Source organism: Actinia tenebrosa, unplaced genomic scaffold, assembly GCF_029948245.1.
Source record: "Actinia tenebrosa isolate PJP-AT-01 unplaced genomic scaffold, QUT_ActTen_1.0 PGA_scaffold13__45_contigs__length_12533684, whole genome shotgun sequence".
NCBI classification, from domain to species: Eukaryota; Metazoa; Cnidaria; class Anthozoa; order Actiniaria; family Actiniidae; genus Actinia; species Actinia tenebrosa.
The window spans coordinates 3,378,730-3,396,976 of record NW_028292573.1 but is presented as its reverse complement, the minus strand read 5'-3'; the positions used below and the strand labels follow the sequence as shown (position 1 = coordinate 3,396,976).

The 18,247-nt window shown below is 36.5% G+C and overlaps 2 protein-coding genes across 2 annotated transcripts; both read left to right on the top strand.

Moving 5' to 3' along the window:
* Positions 1-1,239: 1,239 nt before the first annotated feature.
* LOC116304684 (acireductone dioxygenase) lies at positions 1,240-5,029 on the top strand. Its single transcript, XM_031714455.2, has 4 exons — positions 1,240-1,494; positions 2,306-2,425; positions 3,140-3,319; positions 4,280-5,029. The coding sequence occupies exons 1-4, from the start codon at positions 1,375-1,377 to the stop codon at positions 4,394-4,396; spliced, it is 537 nt and encodes a 178-aa protein (XP_031570315.2). The 5' UTR covers positions 1,240-1,374; the 3' UTR covers positions 4,397-5,029.
* A 4,555-nt stretch (positions 5,030-9,584) lies between these two features.
* Positions 9,585-15,583, top strand: LOC116304679 (uncharacterized). Its single transcript, XM_031714448.2, has 2 exons — positions 9,585-10,317; positions 13,814-15,583. Exons 1-2 carry the CDS (start codon positions 10,126-10,128, stop codon positions 14,690-14,692), a joined length of 1,071 nt encoding a protein of 356 aa, XP_031570308.2. The 5' UTR covers positions 9,585-10,125; the 3' UTR covers positions 14,693-15,583.
* The last annotated feature ends 2,664 nt before the right edge of the window (positions 15,584-18,247 follow it).

The window sequence follows — 18,247 nt, the reverse complement described above, 5'->3', positions numbered from 1 at the left end:
ATTCGAACCCACCTTTGTTGAAGATGTAGAGCTACTCTAAATATGCTTCAATAAATCGTTATTATTGTTATTATTATTATTATACTATTATTATTATTATTATTATTATTATTATAGTACACTCAACAAAATTACTCGACTCTGATTGGTCGAGAGGAGTACAATTATAGCGTTAATTGTACTCTGTAGGAGTACCGAATTATGTCGCTATGGCAACACGGCCAAAACAATGTCAAAACAATTCTTTTCTATCATTTTGTACTTAAAAAACATAAATAAAATTTTAAAGCCGTAAGGACTAATCTTTTTTATGCATTTCAGTTGCGCGATGGGCTGAAAATCAAATAGACAACGATGAACGGCGGTCCGGTCCGTGTAACACTCCACAAAGAACTTTTCAATTTAGTTAGCGTGAATCAGTGGACATATGAAATTTTCCTGATTTTTGAATTTTCATTTTTTATGATCATGTCAAAATCCGAATATTATCTCATCAATATCAATTTTCAATTTTCGAATTCAAAAATTAAAAATTAAAATAAATATTTGAAATGACTTTTCGAAATTTTGATTTTGTACTCTGAAAACGAACTTTGGAAAAATATCCTGTAGACAGGGGGAGGTGAAGATTAGGCGGACTGAGGGTAGGTGGGTTCACTAACAACGACAATAATAAAAAAAAAAAACCATAGAGGGAGGGGAGGCACCAAGGAGGGTGTTATAACAACATGTAAACCTTGAGAGAAAACCATGGAAGAATTTTCGACCAATTTGTACGATGATGAAAGCGGAAGTGGACCCACCTACCCTCAGTCCGCCTAATCTTCACCTCCCCCTGTCTACAGGATATTTTTCCAAAGTTCATTTTCAGAGTACAAAATCAAAATTTCGAAAAGTCATTTCAAATATTTATTTTAATTTTTAATTTTTGAATTCGAAAATTGAAAATTGACATTGATGAGATAATATTCGAATTTTGACATGATCATAAAAAATGAAAATTCAAAAATCAGGCAAATTTCATATGTCCAATTCACGCCAACTAAATTGAAAAGCTCTTTGTGGAGTGTTACACGGACCTTGTACTCGCCTAAAGGCTCGTGCAATTACAAGAACTTTCAAAACATTACTCGTGTCTATTAATTTCCAAATTGTACTCGAGATCGTGCGATTTCCTATACTTATATTGCCGGCACGCGCAGAGACTGGAAAAAAAACTAGGTCAACCACACAGGCCTGGTTACTCTGCATTGGGCCACCCGACTAAGCAGCATCACATTTCACGTAAGAGAACTGACTGCTAGTTTTCACTGCTGTTTTGCTTTTTATTCCGTTTTTTTTTTAATACTGCCTAAAGGGCTAAAATAATAAAACATGGTGCGTGCTTGGTACATGGACAGTTCTGACGAGGATCAGAGACTTCCTCATCAGTTAGATCCACCTCAGCCTGTTTCACTGGATCAGTTAAAACAATTGGGAGTACTTTACTGGAAGGTAGGCAAAACGTATTTAGTACAGTAGTCAAACCTCGGCAAACCTCTTTTAGGTGCTCATTTATTTCCTTATTAAATCCCCTAAAACCGCTTACTGTTTATCTTTATTAACAGTCACTAAGTTAGAATATGATAGCCCGGATGATAGAGGTATAGCTGATCCAGATTGAGCCAATATTACGATCATGTTAAACGTGATGTCTTGCCATCATCAAGTTGAGCATCCTACATTTTATGAAACTCTATAATCACTTCTTGAGAGTCAACTGTTTGATAGAGGTTTGATTGTATTGTACATAGAGCGAATTCTTTTCGTATTCAAGCAGTGAGCGCCAAAAACTGAATGTTGAATAAAGGCTGTTGTACAAGACTAAAATCTTATTATAGTGGAATCAAAGTGTTAACCCAAAGCAAAAATTTTATTCGAAAATGAGGTTTAGGCCTTCATTTGCTTATTTCCCATATATTTTCTATACAAAAGATCCTTTCGGCATTGAACAAATCTGCTGTTTTATTTCCTCATTTTATTGTTTTATAATCCAATAAGTACTTTTGGCCAATGCGAACAAGTGCTCACTACACAAATTCCACTTGTTAAGAACACTTGTTTCAACATCCCCCTCCTCATTAAAATGTAATCTGGAACTAATCTGTTTTCACATGCCCATTCTTATTTCTAGTGGCTACTAAAGCTGGTCACAGCCATTTAAAAAATAGGGACTACCCTTGGATTTGCACATGCCTATGCAAATAAGCTGAAAACGCTTAAATTGATACAAATGTCGTTTGCTTCTTATTCCATTTGATTTTAGTTGGATGCTGATAACTTTAATGCTGAGGGATTGCTAGACAAGATAAAGAAGGAACGGGGCTACACATACGAGGACAACATCACATGTACACCAGATAAACTCCCAAACTATGAACAAAAGGTAATGCTAAGGCACGAAGTTTTTTTGCTAAAACCGGTTGGGCCGTGTAAAAACAACAACCAAAATTGGTGGATTTTTCAGTTAATAAATGGTTATAAAAATATGTTTTACTACGTCAGACCTCTTAGTGTATAATTTACTTAAACTGCACCAACATATTGAAGTATGCACTGCATGTACCTGTCTTGTCAAACTTTGCCAAAAGTCAGAAAAATAATTCAAATAAGAATAATGTAATGAGATGGGAAAAGATTAGGATGGCCTGAACCGTGTCACAGACTTTACCGTTCGTAAACACATTAAGAGGAAATTGTTTTCAATAATGAGCAATAATGGCAAAAAGCGCCAAAAACTAGACTTTCTTATGAGTTTTGATCCCAATTTTCAGTTTTGGGTTAACACTCAAAACCTTATTTAAACAGTTAGAAAGTGATGTACTATGATAAAATGCCTATTTGAAGTGGTATTTTCAATTGTACAAAGATGTTTTGTTGCGTTTGTGTTTTCTCATTTTCAAATAAAATTTTTGCTTCGAGTTAACACTTTGATTCCACTTTCATTGGTCATCTCCACTTCCAAACAAGTTAAACTTTCTAAATAACAAGATTTTAGCCTTGTACAACAGCCTTTCTTCAAGAAAATAGTTTTTGGCACTCACTGCTTGAATATGAAAAGAATTCTCTCTTAATGAAAAAATATCTCTTTTCTCAACAGTTGAAAATCTTTTTTGAGGAGCATTTGCATTCTGATGAGGAGATCCGTTTCATCACTGATGGGAGTGGATACTTTGATGTCCGTGATTTCAATGACAAATGGATTCGTATTGAAGTTGTAAAGGGAGACTTGATTATTCTTCCTGCCGGTATCTATCATCGCTTCACCCTTGATGACAAAGTAAGTATGGTGCATGTCTTCCATCTTTTCTTTCGTAAGGGAATACGTATTGGGTATTTCTGTATAATTTATCCACTTTCCTACTGGGATTGATTGCAATTCCAAGACCACCAAACTATTTTGACATGTGCTTATATGTGCTAATGGCTACTAAGCATGAGGATTGACAATAAACTATGGGGAAATATCAAAGCAAGTGTGTTTTAGTAAAGAGTCATGTATGATGAGTGTGTTATAATAATAATAATAAAAATAGTAATAATAATAATGAATTTATTTCAAGAGGATAAACCCGTTATAGTTTACATACTGTACACTAACAAACCTGTGGCCTTCTCTATGGTCCAGCTGAGAGGTGTAGTCTTCAGAAAGACTGTTGTTAGTGGTGACTGGTGTTTTGACAATCTTAATGGATTAATTTGACTCTGAACATGATTCCCTGCTGCAGAATCTTCTTTCTTTCTCCGTTTTGGGGGAGAAGGAGAAAAAAGAAGCCATTGCCCCAATTAATTAACTTAATTGATCTAACTGCCATCCATGGTTGTGGATGAAAAAAACGTTTTATTTTATTGAACACCTCTATGCATAACAACTGAAAAGTGTTGCAATCCTAGTGAGCATATCCTTTTATGAGAACTGCTGACTATTAATGAGCCCACTATTCCCAAGGTCATCAGTTGCCTAGTAACACTCATGCATGCGCAACAGAAAAGGTGATGGTTGGGGGCAGTCTTCTTTTCCTTGAAAAAGACAATCAGCAGGGAATGAAGATGACTTCCGTTTGGGTAATTGAAATTTTTATCTGTTGGAATACTTACATTTCTATAGAAAATGAATAAGATTTTTCCCATCATGGTTTGTGCTAGAGATGCATGATCATGCGCTTTGGCTACATTAATCACTTGGTCAAGTATTTGGTTAATTTTTTGATCATTTTTTTTCTTCTTTTATTGCCACTAGGACTATATCCAAGCCAAGAGGTTGTTTGTTGGTGAGCCAGTCTGGACACCGCACAACAGACCAGCAGATGAACACCCTGCTCGACAAGAATATGTTAAGATGGTTAAAGCTAATTAATACACATCATTGCAATTAATCTTGAGATGCATGTAATCACTGACCATTCTTAGCCACCATTTTGGTTGACTTTGACAAAACATTTGGTTTTGGTGTCTTTGTGGCATGCTAACCAATATGGTGGCCATGCCTTTCGTACTTTTACTCTCATCACTATTATAATTACACTTGCTACCATGCGATGATTCATCCCAGTGGAAATCTAGATATTTCACTTTAAAAAAAAAAAAATCAAATTATCTATGTGAAAACATCTGTACAGTACTGAGTTTTCATTGCTATGCAGTTTTTAGGCCTTACTTCGAGTTAATAGGTCACTTGTATTATAGCATCATTTACTAGCACTAACAGACTCCCTTGCACCCTTTCTTTTGTTCAGTTAATTAGCACCAATTGTCTAATTACTCTCATGAAAAAATACAAATTTGAATAAGAAAGAAAATTTGCGAAACATTTTGGTAGTGGTAGTGAAATGAAACCATCATGGAAATGAGCTATTGCCACAGTTATAACACCTCATTAATCATCTGTTATCCAGTAGAGACTATTTTAACTGTGTAAAATTTAGCTGTCAGAAAAAGTTAGTTTTATGCAGTTAAACAATATACTTAGCTATTAAAGACCTCAGAAGCACATGGTATTAGTACTTATTCAACTTTGAAGCAATCTCGATCTACAATGAGTTCACACATGCACCCATTGATATAGAAATGATCAAACTATGGCGTCGTTACAGTGCGGACACACTAAACGGAACCAATTTAACGAAAATTAAGATAAAAACCTTTGGTAATCAGGAAAAAGCAAATCAGTATCATGTTGGCCTCACCCAATCACAATCTCTCATCTTCATTTTTCCTCGGATATCCAGGCTTCATTGCTTGCTCCTGATTGGTTCAAGTTTTCACTCTATGCTGTGATTGGTTGATTTTCTTCAAGTGCTCCTGGTTAGTGTGTCCGCACATAAATGCATCAAGTTTAGTTTTATCATTTGCAGTCTTTTGGTCTGATCGTAATATACGTGAGCTTAGCAAGCTTCGTATTTTTTTGCATTTTCATATACTAAAGGAAATTTGAAATGTCTTGGTTAATATTAAGCGGTAAAAGGTGTTCAGCCCTAAAAACTTTGTAAGAAAAATTTGCAAAAATTAGTAAGGTCTAGTAAGTTGTACAAACCTTGTACAAACCTAATTTGTACAATTTGGTTAACTCTTTAATGCATATATGGTATGCCCTCTACATCGCTGCAGGAAATACAAATATAGGCACAAACAGCATGTACTGATTCAGTTGCATATTACAAAAGAAGTGAGGTCGAGAAGAAGCTGAATATAATGCGCGCACTATTTTGTTGGCTATCGCCATGTGAATTTTAGCACGAGGTAAGAGTCTGGACCGCCAAAATACTATGGGAGCTGAATAGAGCATTTATGGTTTTAAAAATAGCCAGAAAAACAATTGATTAGGCTTAGTCTCCTCCGAAGGCTACTCCATATATACACTATATATTCTCAGTTGGGACCCCTGTGTTAAATTTTATGGCAGAGAAGAACTAGGAACGAAAGAGGAGGAGTGGAAGCCCAAGGAGCAAATGTGCGCGCAACTTTGTGATTTATTTAGAGTAACACTAACTAAAAGCTGTAACAGTAGTTCGCTATAAAGTTAGCGGTTAAGGTATATGGTTGAAGTGATTTTTCTTGAAAATATAATCACCGTAATACAGAGAAGTTGTCTCAGGGGCGGATCCAGGGAATGGTTGTAGCACCGCATTCTGAAACTGTTCTTTCGCTGACAGATTCCATTGTTTTATGCTGTTTTAGTTTGACTGTTTGGTAAAGTGAAATCACTGTTACGTCCATAGAAGTACACTGCAGTTTTTTTTCCGCGCCCATTGTCGAGGGTCCTGTCCCCTTCAGGGCCCTCACGGGAATCCCTCGAGATAAACTCAGATTACTTCCAGATCCAGAAAACTATCGTGCTTTGCGGGCAGGGAAAATGGCGGACAGCAGCAAGCATCCCCACACTTGAAAGGTCAAGAACATAAAAGGTCACAAGAAAAATTTCAAGGGCTCTAGGTGAGTGAGAAAAGAGGTAAGATGATAAGCAGTTGGTTCAACTATGATTCAACGTTGAAACTTAATTTGAACAAAGTAAAGTTCGAACGCAGTTTTGAGAATGTGAGCCACAGAGATTGTAGCCTCCTACTCGGGAGTCTAAAATCACAGTCGTTTTTTTTTTTTTCCACATTCAATCATTCCTAGAGGACCAAAAAAAGCCATGGTCGGCATGTTGGAAGATGTGACAGAAGAATAATTTATGAAAAATCATCTGTCAAATTCTTCCATCATGGCGGCGTATGACGTCGAATTGGTGGTATTCAACCATTTCCTAAAGAATCAAACGACAAAGACATGGCGGCCCTGCTTAGTTGTGGGCCAGGCAGGTATCCACCAGATGACGTAAGGTGAAAACAAAGAATATGGATTGCATTTGATGACTACGTAATATCATTCAGACCAAATTTCATGACCAATTTGAATTAGTCCCACGTCAATGATTTTTAAAAACATAATAATAATAGCCCTTTTGACATTTGCTCGATTAACCCTAATCTCCTACTAAACTCAATATCTTTACTTTGTTCGTATGTTTTCGTTATTCAATAACAATGTGGCATTAACGGCTTCTAAAGGTGTTTAGTATTTGAATGAAATGAGGAATTCATATTAAATAGGATCTTACCCGCCGAGATTAAAGGATTTATAGGACAAAAATATCGTTTTAATACCTAGAAGTGTGCATCGAGGACAAGGTTCAAGCATGACATACATTGACCAGGAAATATAGATAACATTTCAATGGCTAAATTGCAGATTGAAATAATTCATTAATGACATTATTGTATTCAGCTTTCACCTGAGGGTGCCTTCAAGATTCTTCTACCAGCTATGTAAATCTGGAGGCATCACAGTAATATTAATTAATTTGTACAACGTAAAGCAGTTGATCTTATCAGTCTAGTTATAATTGCAAGGAGACCTTTTTTGAGTTACAAATTACAGTTGTGTACTTTACCTCATTTGAGCATCAAAATATTCACAAATACCAACAATAGAGTAAAGAATGCACAACTTCAACGATACAAACATTTTGAAATTCCACTGACTTTTACTGGAACACACTGAATAGTCTGCACAAAATTGAGGGCTAACCCCGTGAGAAACATAGAACTTGAAACTGGAGTATAATGGAATGGAATTATATAGCAACAGTGTTGATGCCATAGCACCCTTGCACCTTCCTTTCAGCTTCAGGTCTAAATTAAAAGCTTCTCCCCCAAGTTCAATCATAGCCACCTATCCCTGGTGACAATGGTTTACTTAATTACCAACCTATCTTTGCACTTATCTGCCCTATTTGTCTGTGTACCATTACCTCACTACTAACTCACCTAACACTATTTATTCATCTATTTGGCCTAGCTACCTGTGATGCCAATAATTGCTTACTTACCAGCCTATCTTTGCACTTATATACCCTATTTTCAAATACCATTAACTTACTAGAACTCGTACAACACTCGTTATCCATCAATCTGGCCTAACTACCTGTGTAGTCAATTATAGCCATTTTCATTTTTATCACAAACTCTATTTCCTTCTTGTTATAATCCCCCCACCTCCCCCCAGAATATAAGAATATGAGCTCTACTCCCCCTGGATATAAGCCCCCTAGTAATAAGCCAATCGAACAAAAAAAACAACGTTATGAATGAACATAAAGCCAGCTTCTACGGTATTCTGGTATTAATTTATCTACTCCATTCATTACTTAACATTGCCTAGCTACTTTATTCCAAATTCTTTTTTAGTTCGACCCCGTTGTCGAGCTGCGCCACTGCTGTGCTTGGGGCGGTGAGTTAAGCGATGTGATATGTATCTAAAATCTAGTATGTATACCCGTGCACGTTGTCGTCATATATTTGAAAGTATCGTCCTCCAAATTGAGCTGCTTTGACGTCACATGCAAGGGTTCTATTACAGGGCTCAAACTGAGTACTATAGCAACTACTGTAGCAAAGTTGCTAGTGCTTTTCTTGACTTTGCTAGTAAGAAGTAGTAAGTAAACGGCGTTTCCCAGATCTGACCATTTTTTTCATTAAGAAACGGACTATTCAATGTTTGTTAATGATCAAAAAGGTTATACGTTCGATCCCTGTATTGGACACCAGAACAAGTCAGTAGATTTGATCTGCCAGGTGAAGGTTCATCGTCATCATTTCAGCTATTAATGACAAAGTATTTTGACCTCAGATCACTTTTGACGGATGGAATCAGTAGTGCTTTTATAACCTCCCATGGTCGGTAAACACAGCCGGTGGGTTACGTTGTCATTAGACTTAAAGTGTTTGTTTCCGGATGCCTTTAGAAACGTAATTAATTGATTCTTGCAGCTCCATAAAAACAATTTTTTTCAACAAAAAAACTGACAAAGGAAGCTCTAAACTACAGCTCGTGGATATATCGATATTCTTTAAACCTATTATTCGACATTTTCTAGTATTTAAACGTATGGTAGTACTATGACAAGCGATTTGTTACAGTGATTGCTCAAGGGGGTGTTGTTATAAGACGCTTTCAGTGTTGAAAACTCCATTTGATGTAAACAAAGAAGTGATGCATAAATCACTTGAAACTACTTGAGTTCAACAGTCTGGTAGCCAATAAAAACCCCAATTATTCTGGCACATCTGTCAAATTATCTTTTTCAACAGTAATTAAGGTGCATACGTCATGGGAAAAAATATACCCATATGTTCGACCTATGTGTTGAACTCGAGGATATCCAAGAATCTGCTATGTAATCAAACCAGTCGAAAATTCAAAGACTCCGATGAAACATTACTCTTTTATATTTTAAAGTAAACATGGTCTGAATCTTGGTAATTATTTTATTTATTTGTAAACTCGAATTTACGTACCCTACATCTAAAAAATGGAAGTTCAAATCTTGTTAGAGACATTATTCAATTACTGTCGGGTATTTTTTTTTGTTCTTATTTATACCAGGTTGTGAGAAATTAAAATAATATCTTCACTCGACCTTGATTTTTTCTTCGTTTTCAATAGTTAAACCTTTTGAACTTGTCAAATCGTGTTGGTAATCCTTTCTGAAATCGCCCCCTCATAGCCATACGAACGTTAGCCCCTCGTAAGCATATAATTTGAAGTAGTTATTGTCATTTGCATATGTGCGATCCAAGACGAAGCAGTCTGATTGTGTTTAGACTCTAGTCTATTTGTTGGGGACGAATTCTTTGGAAACGCGTAGGAGGGCAAAAAGCAATAGGATTAATAGACTCTTTGGCAGGTGACCTAAAAAGTTGGTTGGTCTCAAGAAGTATCTTACTTGTAATTCTAGTAATTGAAGAAATTGCAAGCCCTAACTGGTATTGTCTCTAGTAAGATTGAATTGATAGACACACAAGAGACTTATTCATTCACTAACAATATCGCTCAATTATGTTTTTGTGAAACCAGACCTGGCCCGAACAATAGGATGTTGGCAACCATTATTTATTCTGCTAACACTCTGGCCTCGACCTGACTCACTTGCGCTATATATTAGATTCTCAGAGCAACATTAGACATGGCGTCCCGATAGCCTCGATATTAAACTCTCAGTTCCTAAACTAGTCATCGTCAAGAAAAAAAGGTCTTAGTTTTAACATGGAAAAAAAATTTCGCGGCAAAGTTACGGCTTTTCAAGTCAAATCTGCGGTTGAGAGAATGGCGGATAGACCAGAGGACATACCTTGGCCTTGTATTGCTGGGCCTAACATGCCCGATACGAATCCAAAACTGTGGAAAAAACCGCGTTTGGACATGAATAGCTCGCTGGCTTTTCTTCGACGAGAATTGGTGAGTACGATCTGCGTGGAATGTTATATTTAAAGTATGTACAAACGCTTCGGTAAAACAAATATTAAGAGCAACTTTGAGATGTCATTTTTCGCAGGAAAATTATCGACATATATAGATATGTATATTGCCGGCTTTTTCGTATTATAGACGCAAAAAAGAACGGAAAGATCAATTCTAAATACTTTTTCTTTTAAATACATGACACTTTTGTAGTACTTACGAAGGGATAAGGTTGATTTTACGACATTTTGAGCGGCAATAACCTGAACCTAATATGTAAATGACCGTGACTAGTCGAGTATTTTGCATGCGAGATGAACTTAATTTTTCAATAACAAAAAAAGCTATAAAATCTTCGCTCGGCATGGAGCTATATAACTTAACTAAGAAGAGAAAACAAATATAAATAGTCTGATTACTCTATGAATGATTTTTCTGTCTTGAACGGAATAATACACTCCGTTATGTGGTTTTTCCAGGAACTATCAAGCACTTCATCGACCGCAAAGTTTATTTTTCTGTTAAAAATTCAAATAATTATAATAACTAAAGAAGAAAAAATTACTTAAGTAATATATAACTAGAGGCGTCGATGAACTTAATGCTAGTGTTGGTTTTGTTTTTAATCTTTAGTGGTTTGAAGTATAAAATTTCTTCAGGGGAAATCAAGAGGTTGTGTTTTGGAGGTCAAGCTTTTTTGACAAGATTTGATATGAAAAAATAAGACCTTGTGTTATTCATAGACCCGTATAACGATTCAAAAAGATTTTTATTTGATATGAACGAAACGGAAAGTGAACGAAAATTACAAAAAGGAACGGGACAGAATTCAGGGATGAAATAAAATACGTGGAAGAAAAAAAAAAAAAAATCGGTTTTGAAAACATTAAAAAAAAGTGTTTTAAAAAGTAATTTTTGCATCGAAGGATAAAAAATTATTTGTGTCTATACGTACTTTGAGCTTAAATGATAGCGCACAAAATTGTTAAACGCGTCCATTGTAAAGTCTTTAGTATGACACGAAGCCATTTTTTTCTGTGCTGAATACTTTATTTGATCCTCATACAAAGCATTTCGTTATTTATCTTTGAAGTATAAGAGGTGTAATAATAAATCGTTCTTGATGAAAAACGACAGTGAGCGAGCCTTGATGTAGTCGGATTTAGTTGAGGAAGATGAACTTAAAAATTTAGCTTGATCGAACCGGATCGAATCACTAAGACGTCCAAACATTTTTTTTGGTATGCCACTAAAATTCTTGAAGAGAAAAAATAGTTATCATTTTGCCTCTCTAGGGGGTCGAATGATGTGTTAATGTTAGTGTCATTATGGACAAAAGAAGGGGTCAAATATATTCATGATATATTCGACTTCCATTTAACATATAAGGTTTATAACGATATCTGCATTTCTTGAACCTGGCACTCTCTTGGTCTTTATTAAACTATAGTATTCATTACTCTTTTTGGAATCCACGTTTCATGGGATGCAGCTGGATGCAAAATTTGCTTGATCTTTTTGCAGTTGCTGAATCTTAGATTCGGTTACATTTATATACTATTAAGACTATTATTGATATATGAATGGCTAGTGCTGGTCAAGAAATAAACCGTTTTCATTAATGTCATTTTGGTACTAGATAAACTTTTGTCAATGATTATTTTTAATAAATTCTAATTCCTCTGACGTTGCATTTTTTTCATTTCCTTTTTCTTCTGCCTTTTCTCTTCTCTCTTTTTTTCTGTTGTAGGTTTTGTATTCGTTCTTTGTCATTTTGTTGGTTTTTCTTGTCTCAACTTTCCTTAAGAACAGAGCATTTTAATTTATCAAAGTAGGGACACTATTAAATGTCGATACGATCGAACAGAGGAATATATATCAATCGCTACTGTCCATTTGAATTTTCTTGATGGGATGTAACTTGCAGCTTATAGCTTGCTCAAAAGAAGGGGGGGGGGGGGGGGGAAGGAGTTATCATCATTATCGTTTGATACCTGAACATTCGATTGACCGATTAATAATGAATTCCATGTCGGCTTTATATCTAATAATGAATTAATCCTCCTTGCAGTCTGAGCAGGGGATTAACAGGGTTTGTTTATACAATCGGCAATAAGGTCATTTGAGGATCAACATGCTACCTTGATTGATATTAATTTAACTATCTATGACACGCTATCCTTGGGGCAGGCAGTTATGCTGTATTGATTCATTCAAATACGAGCCATCTGTTTCTCTATCTGACACGGGGGAATGGCAAGTGCGGACGAAAAAACCGTTTCACAAAGCGGATAAAACTACTCTGGGATTAGAGAAAAGTCGAAATTTATAATGTGGATAATAGGTAATCGGATTTTCTGGTCTTGCATACTGAATAGGACAAACCAAATTGGGCTTTTAAAGCCATGCTAGTTCTTGCAGACAATTCAAGTCAGCGCGCAGAGAAATATAACCATGTTATTTATTTTTATTTTATTTAAAGATTCACCCGAACTGTAGGTGTGAAATATAATAGGTATTACGTTATTTAAAATAGGAAATGACACTAGTGCAGTGGCGCCTCCACTGTCTTATGGCTGTTACCTAGAAAAGCGTCTTTTAAAAGGTCTTCCGTACTTGTAGGGCACTAGTTTAGAGGGGCTAATTTTACTCGTATCTTAGCATTGAGTAAGGGAGAGTTATAGGGTTTCCCGTCTTAATATTACAAGTTCAGAAATTTTACTTTTCTTTGGCCTCTGATTTCGTTTCTTTTATCCCAGACCAACATTCCTTGCGTCTGCGCCGTTTTATCACTTGTCAGTAGTATAGTAAGCTATATGCCTTCACGTTTGCACAATTCAACTCATTTGCAAAACTCCTGAACAACCTCGTAGGTGGGATTAGATTAGGAAAGCAAGAGGCTGGATTTCACTAGTGATAGAATCAAGTCGGAATCGGAGCTCGAGTCGGAATGGAAATGGAAAGCGCAGCTGATCATCTGAAAAAGTGACGTAGAAATGACGTCACTGTAAAACTGGGGTGTCATGAAGTCTGAATTGACCAGTGAAAAATAAAAACAAGCCAGCACATTCAAGATATAAAACTTATTATTGTTGTCAAAAGCTTAATTACGAAGGTTTTGTTTTCATTTGGTGACCTGGGGAAATCTGTGATTTCAAAAGAAAAAGCGACAAATTTTCTCGATTCTGATTGGTCAACAGTTTTTCTCAGATCAGCTAGAAGCAGCTTATCAATAACGATGGTAAACATCGGAAACAAAGTCGGAATCGTAATCGGAAGTGCGTCGGATTCGAAATCGCAAGGATCAGAAGGTTTTTTCTTGGCCTGGCTCGTCGCTCAATGTCGCTTATAACGAGCGATTTTCGCTTACGATTTCATGTATCAACGGCTTTCGAATCGAATTCCGATTGCAATTCCGACGAAGTGAAAACCAGCATTAAAGATTGCTGTAGATTGAAAACTCATTATTTCATTGTAATGGTTTCTTTCGTAGGCCGCCATGCAGCTGCAAGATCGAGCCATACATAAACAACTACTGAAGCTCAACTCTACGATACTCGGCCTTAAAACATCCCTCAATGAATCATGGGAACAGGAAGACAGGAGTGAAACTGAGAGCGAAATCGAGGCTGTTTGCTACCCGACCGAGGCCTCCTCGTCCGTCACCAAAGTAGAAGTAAGCTCCCGAGCACAGGTATCCCACGCTAAACAAGATTCAGGGATTCTCACGGATGAAGAAAGTGGTGATGAGAAGAATGACGTGTTCGAAAGTGAGCCGGTCAAAGCTCGACCACCTCGAGTACGGAGCGTATCTGTTATAAATCTACCAAGTTGTCATTCGTCGATCGACATAGATATTAATAATAACAAAAGAACTCAGAGCGCCCGTGGTAACAGTACGAACTCTTTTCAAGCTTTTAATCTAAGCTTACCTCGATCCAGGTCCAACAGTAGCATGGAGGGGCAATTCCACAGGGTGACCAGTATGCCCGTCATTAATGAAAATCCTAGCCAAGATTCTACGAAATTCAAAGGAAAAGCTTTCGCAATATTTGGATACGTGAATGAGAACAATAGCTCTCCCACAAGAGGATTTCCATTGAACTTTAAACCCCTCTCACGGCACGAAAGCATGCCCGTTATTTCAGGGTATGGCGAACATAGAAGCCCACATCATCACCGGTCTCAAACAGAACCAGTTCAGTTTCAAAGAGGGCGATTTAATAGTAGTTTTAGTAGTGGTCATAACACACAACCTTCTGATAGGCCTGTAATGAGAGCAAGCAGTCAAATGGACCTTAGAAGGATTGACCAACAAACAGTCAAACCTTACAAGATCTATCGAACTTCTAGCCAAGTATCTTTAGTCTGATCGTGCTGTAGAGAACTACTATATTTATAATAATTTTATGGGTTGTATAATATGCATACAAAAAGTTTTAGTTTTTGTGGAAAATATGTGCACTCTACTCTTACAACTTACCAGGGGGGAGGGGGGGGGGGTAATGGGACTTTTGCAATTGTATCAGGAGGTTTATTATTATTTTTATATGACTTGGCTACATCTTCAAGCAACGAAGACTGTTCAAAGCCCTGTTTTCACTCCTTCAGTGATCAGGTGACCTGTCGATGAAGGATTAGCTATTCCGAGGGTGAGTGAAAGACTGAGTTAAGTTGGTATTGCAGTGCATTGATGAATTCTTTAGGGGGGCATATTTTCAAGATGGCGTCTATTTTGTCCCATGAAACAGTCCCAAAATGCACTGCAAATCCAACACGACCCAGTCTCTGACTCGACATCAGAATGACTAATAGAGGTTTTGAACCATCACATGCCCACGCCCATAATACAGCTTGGGCTGCCTGTGGATAGATGGTATAACAAAGAAATCTCTTTTGAATTCTTATGTAAAATTAAACGACTTGTGTTGTTTCTGCCATCTAACATGGCTGCCATCACGTGATGGTGCAAAACCTCTATACCTTTAGCGGCAGCCGCAAGTTCGCTTCTAACTCGCTCAAACTAGAACCTGCTGCTCAATTATCAATGCTTCATTAGACTTTAAGGCTCACGGTGGACCCTACGATGTTGGGCTGGGACTATGGAGGGGGATTACTCTAGAAAAGATAGTAAACTAGTATTCTATAGTATGTACTAGAGCTCCCTCTGCGCGATCCCTGATACAAAGTCCTGGGGGAAAACATTATTTCGTAACTGTAGCTTTAATTATTGCCGGTGAAAGAAAGCTTCTCCATGTTTTAATCATTTTCTTTTTGTCATATTTTTGTTATCAGTCATAGTACAAAGTTTTCATTGCTGATTGGCGCATATACGTGTACACAGGTTTTTTTTTAACCAATTGCAGTTTCTTAGCTACCAAGAGCCTGTGTTCTACATAGTCAGCATCGATATCTAGGAAACTGAGCTGGGTTTCCTGTGTTTTTAACATTTTTGTATCATTACGTGCACATGACCCAGTCTCGCCTGAAGAAGCAGTCCAATTTTCTTGTTTATTCCGGTTCTTCTAATCTCAAAGCTGACCTCAATCAATATCATGTTGCCCATATTCTTTCATACACATAAGTATTAACCAGAACCGTGGGAAAATTGAACAGTTTAGGAAAAGCATAATTATAAATTTAATAGTAATAATTGAATCCAATGGCGCGAAGAAAGAATTGCACCTGAATTTTATTTTGTTGGCTTTAGCCTGTGATAAACATGAGTTAAAATTTATTTGCTTTTAGGGAATTCCGAGGGCTGTTTTGATAGTTTTTTCTCTCTGTAATACCAGTGATTACGTCGAGAAAAAGAATTTTATACTTGTTTGGTCATATGACAGTCGTGCAAGGAAGTGATATCAGACGCTTCGTAGTTGGTTTGGCAAGATTCGACGAAGCAATTTCTTCACTTTCATTTTATCTTATTTTTTATTTCTTGGATTAATTTTTCATTTCATTTTAATTTTACATTTATTATAGACTACTTTATTTCATCTCTCTACACTTAATTGTTTTGTTTTGTTTTGTTGTTTTTTTTGTTGTTTTTTTTGACTGAGTTTTCATTTTTATTATCGTTGTCATCAAATCCATTGATTTACTTTGACTACATTTGAACTCGGGCAAAAATACGTTTAATTTTTTCAACAAGTGAAAAGTTACTCGTGCTTTACCATCTAGGACGTGACATTTGGTCATCTTAAGCCAAGTGAATCTTGTTACATGTTCACAGCAGGGAGCCCTGCTCCGGAGAATAAATGATGCAAATTTGAAATAATTCTAATTCCTAGAGGACACGTAACAAAATCATGTAAACCGAATCTTATATATTCATCATTTTTTTCTTCCTTCCAATTATTTACTAAAAGAAGTAAGTGTTAAAAGTAGCTCGGAATTTAATCACTTCGGTTTTCAACATGATTAGGGATTTTCAATCATGGAATGAGTTTCATGAATTCGTGAGAGTAGAGGAAATAAACGGTTTTTGCTATCGGAGTTTTCTTTCATCGTTGTCTTTGAGGCTTCCGTGGGAGGCCATTACGCCACTGCTAGGTTTACTTGATGTGAATAACTTCCTTTACTGATAGTTAATAAAGTGGTGACCCCTCTAGTTAACTATGCTTTACTGATCCGACTAGAGGTTTTTAGTTGGTACTCATTTTTTGATGAAAGTTTTTTTTAGATTTTTGTCTTTGAAAACTTTATGAGTCTTCCTCTTCATTTGCATATTCAGAATGACCAAAACAGTGAAGAATGTCTCGCACACGTGAGAAATGAAACACGACGTCCAACAAAAATGTCACATGTCTTTATGGATTTATCACGACTGAAACTGTCAATTATTTGTTAATTCAGTCAATTTTTTTCACGCTAGAAAATTTTATTATTCTTGTGCTATGTAAGAATTATGAGTAAGTACACTTTTCCCATGCATAGACCACAGCATGGCCATCATGTATAGATTCCCTGGTTTCCAGGGCAATGAGAGATTGTTGGTTAAATGTGAGCCAGGTATCCCAAGCTCAAATGATGTAAGGATTGTTTATAATGTTTAACGCAGCCTGGATCAGGTTTTCATGATCATAGAGCACATTCTAGGATTGCTGGGTTTTTACCTTGATTTTTCCAGCGTTTCTTGTCACTTGCCCCCCTTGTTCCACCTTGTTTTAGACGTTTGACGTTTCTGGTACGTTATGCCGATGTTTTCCTTTTTTTGTCCCACTTTCCTTACTCTTCTCTTTTATTTTTCTTTCTTCTTTCTTCTTTCTTTTTTGCTATTTCTGTCTTTTTCAAGGATGCGGCCTGCCGAAAAGTCTTAGTATTTGGAAGCCATCTGTGCTGCTTCAACTGTGGGTCATTGAGACGTCCCGTTGAAAAATATCCAAAGCTCTTTCCCTGGGTCACGACCGTAACTGGGACACTCATTAAAGCTTACCAGGGCCTTGAACTACTGATTATTTTGAACTTCTTGATTACATTGTTTTGGTGGAGTCTGATAAATGAAAAGAATCCTAAACTTTGCATCTATTTGATAACAGCATTGTTGGCGGATTTGCTATCTGCCCAACAAACCCCTCGAAGTAATGTTTTTCTAATTGTATCATCTGTGGTCATTTCCGGTATGCGGACAAAAAAACACTGTTTAGTACATATTATTTGTAGCACGCCTGCAGGCTCAAGTTACGCTATTATTAGTCCTTATCACTGTCAAAAAATATTTCTTAAATCTCTTGTTTGCCTCGTGAACTGTAAGACCTGAAACTTTGCATGTCGTGTGAAATCTTTGAGAAAATACGGGCTGTTCGATTAAAATAACTTGAAAGGATTGATCTAGGGGACTTATATAGGGCTAACCTCAATGTCTTCCTTTTCAAAATATGTAATCTGCATTTTTTTGAATAAAGTATTATTATTATTATCTAATCTT

Excerpts from the sequence above, each read along its gene's own strand:
- LOC116304684 (XM_031714455.2), top strand. The coding sequence starts at position 1,375 with ATGGTGCGTGCTTGGTACATGGACAGTTCTGACGAGGATCAGAGACTT. Across the intron at positions 1,495-2,305 it reads TGGGAGTACTTTACTGGAAG|TTGGATGCTGATAACTTTAA; the intron begins GTAGGCAAAACG and ends ATTTGATTTTAG. Across the intron at positions 2,426-3,139 it reads TCCCAAACTATGAACAAAAG|TTGAAAATCTTTTTTGAGGA; the intron begins GTAATGCTAAGG and ends TTTTCTCAACAG.
- LOC116304679 (XM_031714448.2), top strand. The coding sequence starts at position 10,126 with ATGGAAAAAAAATTTCGCGGCAAAGTTACGGCTTTTCAAGTCAAATCT. Across the intron at positions 10,318-13,813 it reads CTTTTCTTCGACGAGAATTG|GCCGCCATGCAGCTGCAAGA; the intron begins GTGAGTACGATC and ends TTTCTTTCGTAG.